The sequence below is a fragment of the Humulus lupulus genome, chromosome 2 (assembly GCF_963169125.1).
Source record: "Humulus lupulus chromosome 2, drHumLupu1.1, whole genome shotgun sequence".
Taxonomy (NCBI): domain Eukaryota; kingdom Viridiplantae; phylum Streptophyta; class Magnoliopsida; order Rosales; family Cannabaceae; genus Humulus; species Humulus lupulus.
This window is the reverse complement of record NC_084794.1, coordinates 257,429,266-257,446,057: the sequence shown is the minus strand read 5'-3', so window position 1 is coordinate 257,446,057 and position 16,792 is coordinate 257,429,266. Positions and strand designations below refer to the sequence as shown.

The following is a 16,792-nucleotide window of genomic DNA, read 5'->3' as shown; positions in this document are numbered from 1 at the left end:
TTTCTATTTTTTTAATAATTCATACTCATATATATTATAAGTTCCAACAATCCCCCACTTGAATTATTTAAAAAATATTTTTCATCGAGCAGTAGCCTAAGAACAATAAGATTGAACATAAACAAAGGTATCTTTCGACTTGAACCTTTGCATAGTGAATGCAATTTAGAATATACTAGAGTGACACGTAGTCTTGAACTCTATCTCTAACATTGCATCACGCACAATATTTCTATGGTGTAGTCCAAAGGCCCGTGCTTTAATGGCCATGCACGTCTATTCCAGTATAGTGAACGCTCTAGAAATTTGCCCTAAATTTCATAGGAAGCGGCCCCACTTCCACATTCACGTAGGTGAGTCTATCAAGAGTACTCCTGTAGCTCGGTACTCCACTCCACATAGAGTATAGATCTCATTAAGAGTTTCGATTAACTCATCCTTATGTCACTTCAGGAATTCATGCTTCAAGTTAACTTTAAGCAATAGCATGATGTGTCTCATATCACATCATAACTTGTTATTACCCATTGAACCTATTTCTTGGGATCTCCAGTCTATAGGTCGGGTTACCATCATGTGTGATTCATCATTCTAAGGGCAATAGTCCCATTCCTTTTGATGTTTTAAGGACTTTCTCTCTAGCTAATCCTTTCGTCAAAGGATCAGCTAAATTTTCATCAGTGCGTATATGATCCACTCTCACAGCTCCAGTAGAGAGGAACTCTCTAATAGTACTGTGCTTACGTCGTATTTGACGTCTTTTACCGTTGTAATAACGGTTCTAAATTTTTGTAATAGCCGCGGTACTATCACAATGGATCAACACAGTTGGTATCGATTTTTCCCATAAAGGGATCCCAGCTAGCAGGCCTCTCAACCATCCTGCTTCTTCACTAGCAGTAGCTAGTGCTATCATTTCTGAATCCATTGTAGATTGAGCCAGAATTGTCTGTTTTTTAGACTTCCATGAAATAGCTCCACCATCTATGCTAAAAATATAGCCGTTGGTTGCCTTGGAGTCATCTGACAAGGTGTTCCAGTCAGCATCGCTATATCCTTCAAGGACAGCGGGAAACTTTTGATAATGCAATCCAAGGTTTATAGTTCTCTTAAGGTACCTCATGACCCTTTCTATAGCATGCCAATGCTCAACACTAGGTCTACTAGTAAACCTGCACAATAGTCCCACAACATAGGCAATGTCGGGTCTAGTACAATCAGTGGCATACCTAAGACTGCCAATGATGCTCGCATACTCTGTTTGTCTTACACCATCACCAGTGTTCTTAAATAGCTTTACATTGGGATCATAGGGTGTACACACAGGTTTACAGTTAAAGTAATTGTATTTCTTTAAAATCTTCTCAATGTAATGAGATTGATCCAAAGAAATTCCCTTTTCAGACCTAGTGATCTTTATACCAAGGATCACATTCGCTTCTCCTAGATCTTTCATGTCAAAGTTTTCACATAGCACAGATTTTACATCATTTATGACATGTAAGTTCGAACCAAAAATAAGCAAGTCATCTACATATAAACATATGATGGTGCAAATGTCATTCTCAGATTTATAATAAATGCATTTGTCACTTTCATTCACTTTAAAACCATGTGAGATAACTAGATTGTCAAACTTTTCATGCCATTGCTTAGGTGCCTGTTTCAAACCATACAAAGATTTATCTAATTTGCACACTTTATGTTCTTGACCATGGATCACAAATCCCTCAGGTTGGTCCATGTAAATCTCTTCTTCTAATTCACCATTTAAAAAAGCAGTTTTAACATCCATTTGGTGCATAACAAGATCATGTAAAGAAGCTAAAGCAATAAGCACACGAATAGATGTTATCCTTGTGACAGGTGAGTATGTGTCAAAGAAATCTACATTTTCTCTCTGTCTAAAACCTTTGGCAACAAGACGTGCCTTGTACTTATCAACAGTACCATCAGGTTTCAATTTCTTTTTCAGAATCCATTTGCAACCTATTGTCTTACATCCTGGAGGTAAATCAACTAAATGCCAGGTTTTGTTAGACTCAAGAGAGTCCATTTCATCATTAATGGCTTCTTGCCACAGGTCAGCATCTAATGAGGTCATAGCTTCTTGGAGGTTCGAAGGATCCTCCTCTAAAGTATATGCACAAAAATCAGAACCAAAGTCTTTAGAGACTCTAGCTCTTTTACTTCTTCTAGGTTCAGTTTCATTCCCCTCATGATGCTCAATGTCCGTAATCATAGGCATGTTACTAGATGATGCACCCCCACTATTTCTCAATTTAAATGGAAATCTATGTTCATAAAAATCAGCGTCATTTGATTCCAAAATAACATGGTCTTTCAAATAAAAAAAATCGATATGCTTTACTATTAACAGCATAGCCAATAAACACACATTCATATGCTCTACTAGCCAATTTTATCCTTTTAGGATCAGGAATTCTAACATATGCTAAACAACCCCAAGTTTTAAAATAAGAGATGTTTGGTTGTTTATTTTTCAAGATCTCATAAGGAGAAATTTTGCTTTTTGATTTTGGAACTCTATTAAGCACATGGAAAACAGTCAATAATATTTCTCCCCACCAATAAGATGCAGCACCAGAATTAAGCAAAATAGCAACAATTGATTCAGTAAATGTTCTATTCTTCCTTTCGGCTTTGCCATTCATTTCAGGTGAGTATGGTGCAGTTCTTTCATGTATAATTCCATGTGAGTTATAAAAATCAGCAAACATGCTCGAATCATATTCAGTGCCTCTATCACTACGAAATCTCTTTATCTTTCTATTAAATTGATTTTCAATTTCAGTCACAAAAGACTTAAACATATCAAGAGCATCACTTTTATTTTTCATCAAGTACACATATGTAAAATCAGAACAGTCATCAATAAAAGTAATAAAATAACGTTTTCCATTTCTGGTCAACGTCCCATCAAGTTCACAGATATCGGAATGAATTAAATCTAGAGGCTCAGTTTCTCTAGTCACAGATTTATGGGGTGTTTTTGTGATCTTAGCTTGGCTACAATAGTCACATTTTTCAAAATCATTTAAAGATAATTTAGGAATTAAGCCTAAACTACTCATATTCTTGATTATGCGCTTGTTAACGTGACAGAGTCTAGCATGCCAAGTATTAAAACTACACAGCATATAAGCAGAAGCATTCACTTTATTGACATCAACATTCAATTTAAACATTCCCTCAGTTGCATACCCTTTCCCTACAAATATCCCATTCTTAGTTAAAGTAAACATATCAGCCCCTATAGTCTGTGTAAACCCCGCCTTGTTGAGAAGGTAGCCCGAGACCAGATTCTTTCTCATCTCTGGAGTGTGCATGACTTCCTTAAGAATCACAGTTCTTCCAGAGGTAAACTTTAATTCCACATCTCCAATACCAGCAACAATCGTAGTGTGCGAATCTCCCAGCAACACTTTCTTATCCTCAGTAGCAGCAGTATATGTCTTAAACATATTCCGATCATAGCAAACATGGCGAGAAGCGCCAGTGTCCACCCACCACCCTTCTGATCCACCAACAAGGTTGATCTCAGATATCATAGCCGTGAAAGGCTCTTCAGTTGTCAGGTTAGCCTGCGGAGCAGAGCTTGGCCTGTTCCTGCACTTGCGTGCAATATGACCTGGTCTGTTGCAAACAAAGCACAGAAATGGAGCAGGTTCATTCTTATTATTAGGGGGGTTTTGCTGCTGTCTGTTTTGGTTCCTTTGATGGTTCCAATTCTGAGTATTGTTTCGTGGTTGATTGTTGTGGTTTGAGTTCTGCTTTCGATTCTGATTTTTGAAATTTTTCCCATTGGGTTTCAGAACTACAGTGGACCTTTTGTTAGTGTTGTTGTTGCTGGATACAACAAGCACTTCTTCTTTCTGGTCCTGTTTACGAGCTTCTTCCTCAATACGAAGGCGAGTGATCAGACTTTCTAGTGAAAATTCTTTAGTTTTGTGCCTGAGAAAATTTTTAAAATATTTCCACACAGGGGGCAGTTTGTCAATAATCACAGCAACTTGAATTTTTCATCTAAAGACATACCTTCAGAAATGATTTCATGAGCGATTTTCTGAAGTTCATGAGATTGGGCTTCCACTGACTTGTCATCGGTCATCTGAAATTTGAGGTAGCGACTGACAGCGTACTTCTTGGTTCCAGCCTCCTCAGTGTCATACTTCTTTTGCAGTGCGTCCCAGATTTCCTTGGCATTTTGGTCAGAATTATAATAGTCATACAAGTCATCAGATAAACCATTGAGAATGAAATTTTTGCATAAAAAATCATTTTCGACCCAAGCATCTAAAGCCTTAGTTTGTTTCTCTTTTTCATCGTTGTCTTCCTTTTCAGATACATTAGGCTTATCAGTAGTGAGAGCTGTGTTAACCTTTTTGATTGTGAGGAAAAATAACATCTTCTGTTTCCATCTTTTAAAGTGGTTACCCTCAAAACGAAATGGTTTGTTTATGTCAACAACACCAGAGTTATCATCGGTAGTCATGGCAGAAACTAAACGTCTTAAATTTGTTGTAAAAAGTTGCTGCAGAAATAAAAAAGGAACGAAATTACCGAATGATTATCTGGGTTGAGTCGCGGACTAGGTCGCTCTCTTTAAGACGTTCGCGGCACTGCCCAGAATTCGTGCAAGCAGACTATCAGCCTCGTCGTCCCCAGGATAAAACAGCCCAGTCTAAAATGTGATCAGACCTCCACTACACTATAGAGAACCGTCGTATACCACACCCTGATGAATACTACTGCTCGGATTTTTAATCGTAAAAAATGTTGAAGAGAGTTTTTTTTTTTTTTTTCTGAAAAGAGATATATTGTTCTGAAAGTAATCGCTCTTTTTAAAGAAAAATTCGATCTTAATTAACGGGAATAAAGACGTTTTATTAAAACGTGGGAGAGGCATGGCAGTTGGAATCCTGAAAAATCTGAAGAGATTAAGTCTTCAGTGTACCACTTATTAATCACGTTTTTATTAAATAAAAAATATTTAATAAACAATTTTTTTAGAAAAAATAATAAGGTGCACACCACACCAACCAGCTCGGTCGGTCGGACGGACGGCAGCAGCGCGCGTGTGGTGGTCAGGTGAGCCTTTGTGTGACTCCTCCCTCTCCTACAAAAGTGGGTACCCCTTGGGGCACAACCCCAAGACTGAAGTCCACACTCTATATACCCTTACAAGAGAGTATTCTAAACCAACGTGGGACTCTTCCTCTAGGGAGTCATTAAAGCACATTTTCTATTTTTTTAATAATTCATACTCATATATATTATAAGTTCCAACAAATTCTGATAGTTTGTTATCAAGTTGGTTATGTGTATTGATCCATTCTTTTACAGCCGATAACAAACTTCCTTTTATACATATCTGTATATAAGCTGATTTATAAACTGTGTTTTGATACACACAAATCAATATACAAACACTGGTTTTATTTACTTTTACTTGTTCTTCGTTTTCTCCCTTCACACGGTCAAATGGCTAGGTCAAGCAAATGATTTGGTGTACTCAATGCACTGAAAGAAGTAAATGTTGGGAGAATTAGAGTGAACGAGTGTAGTGGGTGTGTTTTCATCTCAAGCTTTCAATTGAAATTAAATAAAGTGGTTACACATCTTTTTATAGGCAAATAGTTGAAACTATCTTGACCGATAGGTTGCTTTAAACACATGGATGATGTTGATCCTGGATCGTCCATCCAACAAATTATATTTAGCTAAAATTAAAAGTAATTTCTATTGTTGAACGATTTAATGATTGATTGAGAGTTGCTATTCTACTAAAAAAAAAATTTTTTTAAAGTTGATGTACACACTACCTAATCCATTATTAGGGGAAAGTTTTTTCTGTTCTCTTAAGCATAACTAATCTTGTCCGCCAAGCGCCAACTAACTAGTGGAGTTTTAATTATTTATTTATTTGCAATAATTAATAATAATAATAATAATAATAATAAAAAGAGTTTGTAAAAAGAAAAATAATAATAAAAAAGAATATGGGCGATAAGTGATAAGAAGAAGAAGAAGGCCATGGGTTTGTTCTATCATCAATGATGCACCTCTTATTAACGTGTAACACCGTGGCCTTATCATCATCATAGTTTTACTTCACGTCACAAATATTTTTTTAATTATTTTTTTTGACAAATATATTATTTATAACTACAAAACAACCTTATTAAATGATACATTATAATATGACAATGACAGTTTTAAAATGTACCATATGTATCACATGCCAGCTCAAGAAGATAAGATCGGCGTAAAACCGTAAAAGTCCAACACCAAGTCTAGTCACAACCAACACATACACGAATGAAAATATAATCTTTTAAAAAAAATCAAAATAATATTCCTTAGCATTATCCTCTTTATTTATTTTTATTTATTTTTTAATTTTCCCATTATTTTATGTAGACCCATCCGCGGCGTCCCTCCGCATAACCCATTTCTTTCTATTTTCTCTCTCCTTTTTTCTTCTTGATCTGGTTTTGTTTCCTTCCATGGCTACTCTTCTACAATTGGTTCCTTTTCTTCTCTACTTGCTCACTCTATCTCACGCCCAGATTGATTCCCACTTCGGAAATTCTCTTCCTCTTCTTCTTCTTCCGGTGACTAAAGATTCGTTGACTAACCAGTATTTGACTGAGATTCGCCATGGGAGTTCCCTTCTCCCAACTAAGCTTGTTATCGATCTCGGTGGCCCGTTAATCTGGATGGGTTGTGATTCTTATCTGGGTTCTTCTTCTCCGCGCCGGATTTCATCTGGGTCGATTCAATGTTTGGCTGCTAAGCCTATTACGGCCCGTAAACGTGGAGGAGACGACGATGGTTGTACCCTTTTCGCGGAGAACAAGATCTCCCAAATGGGTCGTCGAGGAGTTTTGGTGGCAGATACCTTAGACGGTCTTTTGGTTGTTGAAGGGTCGCAGTCTGAGGAAGTTAACTTGAGTGAGTACCCTTTTCTCTTTGCTTGCGCCCCAAAACCCCTTTTGAATGGTTTAGCCGGCGGTGCTAATGGAATAGTTGGCCTCGGAAGGACGAGGATTGCCTTTCCTTCACAAGTTTCCGCTGCTTTTAGCTCTGAATGGCAGTTCACTTTGTGCCTTTCATCCTCAAATGGTGTGGTTTTGTATGAGAAAGGGTACTACAGCTCTGTTTTTGGCTCTGAGATATCAAAGTCACTAATCTACACACCTCTCCTCGCTGGCCCTGGTGATTCACAACATGAGTACTTCATCAACTTGAAGTCAATAAGAATTGGCGGTAAGAGATTGTCGTTTGATGTTAAACACACTAGGCTAAGCACAATTGTTCCTTTTACCACAATGGAAAGCTCAATTTATGCTATATTTATCAAAGCTTATGAAAAAGCAGCCTTCTCTATGAATATGAAAACGGTTGAACCGGTGGCACCTTTTGGGTTGTGTTTTGACTCAAAATCTATAAAAGAAACACAGCTTGGTCCACTGGTGCCGGATATTGAATTGGGGTTGCAGAGCGAGATGGTGAGGTGGAATTTTCATGGTAGGAATTTGATGGTGAAAATGAGTGATGAAGTAATGTGTTTAGGATTTGTAGATGGGGGTTTAAACTCGGGAGTTTCGATTGTTTTGGGAGGTTATCAGTTGGAGGATATGGTTTTACATTTTGATGTGGGTACTTCTATGCTGGGATTTAGTCCTTCTCTTCTCAAATGGGAAAGAAGTTGTTCTATTTTGAAGTTTGATTCATTACCAGTACAGTCGTTGTGACAAAATTTTATGCCTTTCCAATCCCATACTGTTGAGTTGACTTGTACGACAAGGCGTTTTTCAATATGAGGTTAAAAAGATCCATATCCAGAGGGGGAGCTTTCTCATGAGGAGGTCTAATTTTGTAATTGTTGTTTTGTGCTACTTGCTTATTTCTATAGTCATGGGGCCAAGCAATAAGAATTGTGTGTAACATAGCTAATACTATTACTAACTGCTTGCAGTAAATACATATACACCTGTTGATTACGACGTAATTTCCTTTAAGAGGGGTTTTCTCTGCCCTGTTTTCTCATGTGTGTGATGGTGACCTCAATTAGCCTTTTTGATAATAGAAGTCTGGAGAGAGAACTTTTGATGTTTTGCTGATTACTACTTTGTAACTCTTATATTTTGAATATAAGCATGTGAAAGTTCTGTGATGTATGTTTCAATGGTAAGTAAAGGAAAAGAAATGGGTGTTTAAAGCACAAGCAGCTTTGATTTCTTGTTTAAATGAAATTTGCTCTACATGGGTTGTATCAGGTTGGTCTTAGTTATGAGTCAGCCTTTTCAAGAAAGAGTGACTTGTGGAAGTAATGCTTAATTTTGTTGTTGAAATGGCAATGGTGTTGTTTCTGAATGTGAGTCTAGTTGACAAAATTAAGTTTGTTTCTCGTATAAGTTGAGGTTTTGCTATTTAGTAAAGCTCAATGAACGTGGAGTATTTTACTGAGGAGGTCCAGTTTCCGATAGTTGCGTTGGGCTATAATTTGCTTATTTTCTGAAGTTAGAAATCAATCAAACATATTGTTTGTAAACTAGTTGATACAGATTACTTTTAGTAAGAGGGTTAGCTACCCTGTTTTTGTTAAGCGATACTTGTTAAATATTCAAAACAGCCTTACGAGAGAGAGAGAGAGAGAGAGAGAGAGGAGTACCAACACGAATTGTTCAGTTTATATATTTTTTTGGTTGCATCTGCACATTGAAGGACCATCATAAAGTTTAAAACCTCTTTGGATTACTTTTCAAGCTTTACCTCTTTAGTTTCTTTTACATTCTTATCTCTTCTTTAGTTGTTTGTTCAACCTCATTCGATCTCTGATAGATTGAACAAAGTGGAAGAGCTAGGAATGTAAACGGGGCTGGTTGTGAAATTCATTTTGGTTCCTGTTATTTTTTCAACCACATTAAAGATCGTGCGAACAGAGTGAAAGCAAACATCACTAAGGTTATATGAATTGTAGTAAGAGAGCCTATAAACATAGTGAACACAAGTCATTCCTCGAGAATTAAGTGAAGAGGTTAAACTTAAACCAAACCTTCAAGGTGGACAAATCAAAAGAACAAACTTCAAAATTGTTCCCTATTGTTTAAGTGAAACTTGATAAGAGGTTTTAGTTATTACCCCTGTATGTACTAGTGTCCACAGTCGCTTACATTATCTAGATTATATTTGCCATTTGGTTACATTACTTTAATAAAAGGCCAAGAGCAGAGAACATCTCATAATGCATACACTACTAATTTAACAGAGTACTCTGTTGGCATTTTAATCATCAGGTTGAAAGAGCCTGTCGGTTGTACATCTTGTTTCTCTAGGCAAAAAGGAAGAAGTGAAGCCTAACATTGAGGTATTTAGGTCAAACTCCAAAAGATTATCTTCCAACTGAAGCCCTCCTATTGAAGTTGTTGCTTTTGACCCTCCATCTATGAATCCCAAGCACATCACGTTCTTATTCACCCCCACCATTGAATTGGCCCCAATGATCCTCCATGTCACACCATTCCTCCTTGTACCGTTGCCAGCTTCTAGCTCCAAATCTATCACAGGTACCCTTGGTCCCTCCTTGCTCCAAACGACATTCTTTGTGTTGAAACACACCCCAAACTTTGCCACGGCCGCCACTCGGGTGATATTCCTAGCCGCCGCGCTCTTGACAAAACCACCAACCACAGCATTGTAGATAGAAGTATGCAAGATGGTGTAAGGAGTTGAAGTACTAATCTTAGTCCTACCAAGCCCGGTTTTCCCTTCATGGGACAACAAAGAAGTGTTGAAATGGACAACCCTTTTGTCTATTTTGATGGATTTCACACCAATGAAGTACTCACCCAAAGTGTTGATACTCAATGGTGTGTAGTCTAACCATTTGGATGCCTCCATAGAGCCATTTACCCAATAAGGATCAAACCAATAAGGCCCTCCACCAATAAAAACCACTCCTAGACCAACATTGGTTGAGGGTAAGCAAACAGCAAACTTGTCACGATGAGGGGCTTGAAACGAAGAGGCAAGGTTTTTGGCAAACGACATCTTTGTGCCTCCAAATCCAATTATCCCAGAGACCCTCCCCATGTCCCCTTGGGCTAGGCCATTCAAGCTACTCGAATCAAGGCACGTGAACGGAATCAAGTTATGATGGTGAGAAGTGGTGAGTAGATACGAATCACGAGAGATTCTATCACCATCAGATGGCACTGCAGCGAAACCATCCTCACTTAACCTACCTGACAAGACAGTCTCATTGAAAGGGTTGAGAAACGACACCACACAACTGTCGTTTGCCTTGCAAGTAGAAGTGCACTTGGTGGAGCCACATTTTATGGAACTGTATGTCGTTGACTTGTTGTTAGTGTCGCATGGTAATGACAAGAACTCTCCACCGAGATCTATGACGACGTCGAAGTAGTTTTCCTCGGAACCCCACTCAACTGTGGTGTGATATTGGAGGGTAGAATTGTCTTTTTGGATGGGCATGTACAAGGAGGTGAAGGGTGGAAGAGAAGGGTTTATTGAGTTTATTATTATTGCTTCTACATTAATATTGGTTGATGCTAAGAAGAAGAAGAAGAAAGAGATTGATAAGAAGAGGAGGAAAGAGAATTCAGAACCAGAAGCCATTTTAATGGTGATCATATTATCAACCAAAACAACTGTCTTAATTAGTGCCCCAAAAGCTTATATATTAGCTGCTGCTACAAAAAGCAAGAATATTAATTTAGCCAGCTAATTTATATATTATCTTTTGGATCTATCAGATGATATGGTCTTTGATCTCAATTTAAAAAATCTAATTTTTTAATGTTGTGAATTTGCTATGGAAATGAATAACATGCATGACCAAATGTAAATAATAGCGCAATTAATTAACAATACCTTGATTTAAATAATTAATTGAGGTGATAAATCTCTAAATAAATTAAGAAAGAATAATTAATTAGGATCTTGATACTTAACAAGTGTGTTTCTCAGTTTATGGCTAGGTTAACACAGCTTATATAAAAAATACTACAGTTTCTATACTGTTTGCAACTTAATATTATGATGGTGCTAGTTTCTCGGTCAATTCAATTTAGTCAAACTAAAATATATAAATATATATTGTATGGAACAAAGAAAAAAAGCATCGTCCATGGCTGTCAATAAACAACGTGCTAAATATTAAAATATAAATTCCTGATTTTATACCATATATATACCACAAAATTCTCCTATAGGCTTAATTTTATGTCCTACCAGTAAGGCTCTCAGTGTTCTCAACTCGTGAACAGTTTTTGGCGCAAATTTTTTTTATGATCGTGTATATTATAGCTATTTAGAGCATCCTACAAATTTTCAGAAAATTCCGAATAGTTTACAGTACCGAAAACTAGGAACATGTTGTTTTCCACGCGCATAAAAAAAAATTAATCACGCGTGCAACAACATGTTTGAACCTAGTTTTCAGTACTGTAAACTATTCGAAATTTTCTGAAAATTTGCAGAATGCTCTAAATAGCTACAATATACATGGTTATAAAAAAATCACGCCGAAAACTGTTCACGGGTTGTAAACACTAAGAGCCCTATCGGTAGGGCTTAAAATGAAGCCCCTATAGGAGAATTCCCCTATATATATAGAGGTATTCTCGTATAGGTCATTCATTTTAAGTCATATCGGTGGGGGTCTCAGTGTTTTCCGACCCGTGAATAGTTTTCGGTGTAATTTTGTTTATGGTCGTGTATATTCACTACAAGAAAATAAGAGTTTTATGACTTTATTTGGGAGACATTGAAAGTCTACAATGCCTCCCAATTGGGAAGACGTTGTTGCTAGGGTCATTGTAGGTGTATATCTCACGTCTCCTATTGGGAGAGGTGAGTCACTTCCCACGTCTCTCATTGGGAGAGGTTGAAAGTCAAATGTTGACTTTCAACCTCTCCCAATGGGAGACGTGGGAAGTCCCTAGGAGACGTTGGATGTCTCCCAATGGGAGAGGTGAGTCACTTCCCACGTCTCCCAGTGGGAGACATTGAAAGTCTCTCATATTTAAAAATAAATAAATTTATAATTAATATTATTTTAATTTGATTTAATAATTAATTAAATTGAAATTATTTTAATTTAAATTGAAATGAATTTAATTTAGATTTAAATTGATTTAATAATCAATTAAATTGAAAGTACACAATATTTGTTAGACATATACAAGAAAAAAAAATATTTGTAGACATATACAAGAAATACAATATTTGTTAAACATATTCAAAATAAACAAATATTGCATTGTCTATGAAGAAAGAGGTAAAAAAAAAAAAAAAAAAACCTATCAACGAGGTCGGTAACTTTGGATTATCGGCAACATATATGTCGCCCATTCTTGTCGCAACTCATCAATTTGTGCCTCTGTATATGATGTGCTTGTTAGCTGCAAGAAATATAAAGTAAAATATATTAATTAATTATTTGATTACATTTATAGTTTCAAAAATAATTTGTAAATTTTAATTAATAATACCGTTCTCAAGTAATGTCCGGGACTCGCATGTTCAATCAAATCCTTCAATATCCTCATTAAGTAGTATCCACATGCCACATTGTCCGGTTGGTGTGAACACTAATTATTTAAAAGTATGAGTAATTCATTATTAAATTGAAACTTATTACAAAATGCATACATATTATTCTACTTAATTATTATAAATGTTCAAAAATTTCTTCTAAAGTTACTTACCTGAGGTTGCTTAATGCGTAGAGTATCAGGGATCTCGACATCATGAAGATTCATAGAGAAAAAAAGATTGAAAGTGATGACGATCACTGATATAATCTCCTCACGGTTATTTAGCTCTGAATTCACCGAATCACAACAATAAATATGATATGCATATGGTGCCAAAATAAGCAACATCCAATGTTCACTGCATAAGAAAAACCAAAAAAATTATAGCTCAAATGTTAAACAAAGAAATTTTTGATATGGGTCGGAAAAATGACAACTTTTTAAACTTACCCATGGTTCCAAGGGACAAGCATAACTTGTTCTTTTGATTTTACGTCATTGCAACATTTGAACAGATTCTGAACACGATCGTCCTGATCCATAATGTGCGTCGTCAATCATTTCATCTAATGGATCCCAGTTCTCCTCCACTATATTCCTCCTCACTCCTTTTGGTCTACTTGGCAGAGTTGGAGCAATCGGAGCTATCTCCCCATGGTAATACCAAATTGTGTAACTCTTGTCCATCCCATTGAAATATAAGTGTTCTTTAATCTTTTGAAGATCCATCTTTTTAACATTTCCACACTTAAGACATGGACAATAAGTAAAATTTGGGTCTTTCACATATTCCGAACAAAACCTTAAGAACAAATCGACCACGTTCCTATATTCCGCAGATAACCTATTCGCTGACATCTACTGTTTATCAATATATTCTCCTATGTCTATGGAAAAGAAAAGAAACAACACTAAATAAGCACGTGATAAAGTTGTATGTCTATATAAAACTAATTATTTATTATCCTAGATAAAATCGGGCAGTATTTCCCCTATAATAATAACTTAATCATATGCATGTGAATAGCAAAACAAACAATTCAAACAGCATACAATAAGTTTCTTCCTTATAGCTCCGCAGCACACAACCAAATTTCTCAAAACCAACTTCACTAAAACACACAAGTTATCAACCTTCCGTTATCATCACAGCACACAATTTTAATCTCAGAACCTACTTTACTATGGATGAATATTTAAGATATTCAAACTCCTCTAACATTTGTTTAATAATATTAAAAGTAGAAGTAAGAGAATATATGTGTACCTCTTGCAATTAATAATCCAAAAGTTAGCAAAATTACTTCACGTAGTAATCAAATTCGCTATTAAATTCACAAACTAATAAAATTAAATTAATAAATAATAAATAAAATATCACTAAATATCTAGCAATATATAACGTATTATTGTAATTTTAGAAACTTAATTACCTCAAATGTGTGATTGATATAGGAATTTTGATGCAAAATACTCTCTAAAATCTCACCGCCAAAATCACAATCTATGAAATTAAATTAATTAATATGTTAAACATTACTAAACATATATCACTAAATACCTAATAATAGTAAATGATATTGGTAAACAAATAAAAAAACCCCAATGCGCCACTAATTATAACCTAAACAAAAAATCAATAAAAAATTTCATAACCTAAAAACTTAATAATCAACAAAAACATAAAAATTTTCATATATTTATATTTTATAAATTATTTAATAAATTTATTTTAACATAACTATATATATAACAAAATAGTTACAATTTACAAAAAAAAAGTTTAAATATATACAAAAAAATATATCTAAATTTCGAAATAAAATTTTTTAAAAAAATCATGAGCATATATACTCTAATGAAATCTATACAATGTGATAGGTTAAATTTAAAAAAAAAACTAAAAAGACATAAATATATAAAAAAACTTCAATGAAAATACTAATCCTACAATGTGTATAAAATAATGCATAAAAATGAAAAATTAATACAAAATCATGTATATTACACATCCTAATACTAAACCTATGATTTTTTTACCAAATAATTAACTAAAAAGCAAGAAAATTAAAAAAAAAAAAACTTACCTTAAAACCCTAAAAACGCAGCTTGCTCTCGGTTTGCTGTCTCTCTGGTTTGCTCTCTGGTTCGCGTGTGTGAGGAAGAAAGGAGGAAAACAAGTAAATATATGAAGGACACATCCAACGTCTCCCCGTGGGAGACGTTGGATGTACTCCTAGCCACTTCTTCAGCCTATTTCCAACGCCTTCCACCATTTTTAATGTCTTCCAATTGTAGGCATTAATAAAAACTTTCAATGTCTTACATCATTAGACATTTAAAACCCATGATAAATTTTAATATCTTACACCAATGGTGTAAGACATTGTAGGGAGTCATTGTATATCAAATTTGTTGTAGTGATTGCAGCTATTTAGAGCATCTGCAAATTTTCAGAAAATTCTGAATAATTTATAATACCGAAAACTAAGTTCAAACGTGTTGTTGCATGCGTAACTAATTTTTTTTATGCGCGTGGAAAATAACATGTTTGAACTTAGTTTTCGATACTGTAAACTATTCAGAATTTTCTGAAAATTTGCAGATGCTCTAAATAGCTACAATATACACGGCCATAAACAAAATTGCACCGAAAACTATTCACGGGTCGGAAAACCCTGAGAGATCCAACAATAGAGCTTAAAATGAAGTCTTAATGGAAGAATTATTCCATATTTATACATATGACATTTTATGATTATTCAATTAGTTATGCATTCATTATGAGATTGTATATTGTATATGTATGCCTGAAAATTTAATTATTTCTGCAATGGAATCAGATTTGTATTCCTCAGATCTGGGTATACACTATTAAATCTTCGATCCTATACGGTATTCTCCCCAATGCGTGAGATAAATATAAATATTATTAACCACCGACAAACAAATATTGACACTCATGATCGAGTATATATGAAATAAGCATGCGTTATCTATTTAAATGATAAATATATATACAGTGTCATGTGTTTATAAAGAATTGCAAACTTAATATCGGGTTTTGATTTTTGTAATCATCACGAACATGGAAAAACTATTGTATTAAATTTATATAACGTGTTGTATTGGACTATGGGATGCTTATATACATTCAATATTTGCTGGTTTTGATGGGGTTGTTATGCTATCGAGACCGATAACAAATGGTGGTGTAGAGTTGTAAATACGGGCCGAGTTTTCTAGTACGACACGAAATTGGCACGAGCCTGAGAGGTATGAGCACGACGTGGCACGAAAAATATGGGCTTGGGCCAGGCATGACACGGTACGACATGGGCTTGAGCACGATACGACACGACAAGCCCGAAGACACGACACGAAAGCACGAACAAACTAGCCCGAAAGCACAACACGATAAAAAGCCAGATATTTTGACATTAATAATGATAATAAATTTTTATTTGTCAATTATCTATAAATTAAAATTATAATAAAAGTCTATTATTTTTATCAATTTTATATTTTTATAATTATATTAATTTATTTTAAGATTTGTGAGTTAAAATTTTTAGTATTTATTATTCGGTATTCAAATTCTAATAATTATTTTTGATATAATTTTGTGCAAAATATTGTTAAAAAATATATAAAAATATCTAAAACTATAATTTAAACAAAGAAATATATTTGGATTGGTGGTGAGTTCATTAATTGTTAAAGATGATGTGGAGGTTCAATTTCTCATCCTCATATTTTTTTGCAATAATAAAATGGGCCCAAATAAGGAAAGTGAGCTGTCCCGACTTGAGCCCGACGAGCACAGCACGACATGGGCCATGCTGGGCTTACTCTTTCAAATATGGGCCGGCCCGGCCCAACACAAATTAAAATACGAAGCTGGCCCAAATTATTCGGAGGCATGAAAAATGTGGGCCGGGCCGGGCCGCCCACATTTACAGCTTTAGTGGTGAATGCTTTAGAGGTTGTTTAACTCTTTAACTAAAAAACAGATTTTTGTTTTTAAAATCTAAAAAATGTTTTATGAAAACAATGAACAAGTAGGAATGTTTGTCATTGTTTTCAAAAAAACAATTTTTAAAAACAAAATTACAAAAAACAGAAAATTTTGATAATAACATAAAGTTGTTTTCAATTTTTTTTGTAAATTTTTTTCTCCCATAACATTTTTAATTATTATT

At 35.0% G+C, this 16,792-nt stretch overlaps 2 protein-coding genes across 2 annotated transcripts; one reads left to right on the top strand and one right to left on the bottom strand.

Moving 5' to 3' along the window:
• Positions 1–6,269: 6,269 nt before the first annotated feature.
• On the top strand, positions 6,270–8,203 carry LOC133819262 (probable aspartic proteinase GIP2). Its single transcript, XM_062252459.1, has one exon. The coding sequence runs from the start codon at positions 6,531–6,533 to the stop codon at positions 7,779–7,781; it is 1,251 nt and encodes a 416-aa protein (XP_062108443.1). The 5' UTR covers positions 6,270–6,530; the 3' UTR covers positions 7,782–8,203.
• Positions 8,204–9,315: 1,112 nt separating this feature from the next.
• On the bottom strand, positions 9,316–10,668 carry LOC133815409 (probable aspartic proteinase GIP2). Its single transcript, XM_062248253.1, has one exon. The coding sequence runs from the start codon at positions 10,666–10,668 to the stop codon at positions 9,316–9,318; it is 1,353 nt and encodes a 450-aa protein (XP_062104237.1).
• Positions 10,669–16,792: the final 6,124 nt, after the last annotated feature.

Coding starts and splice junctions, on each gene's coding strand:
- LOC133815409 (XM_062248253.1), bottom strand. CDS start 10,668: ATGGCTTCTGGTTCTGAATTCTCTTTCCTCCTCTTCTTATCAATCTCT.
- LOC133819262 (XM_062252459.1), top strand. CDS start 6,531: ATGGCTACTCTTCTACAATTGGTTCCTTTTCTTCTCTACTTGCTCACT.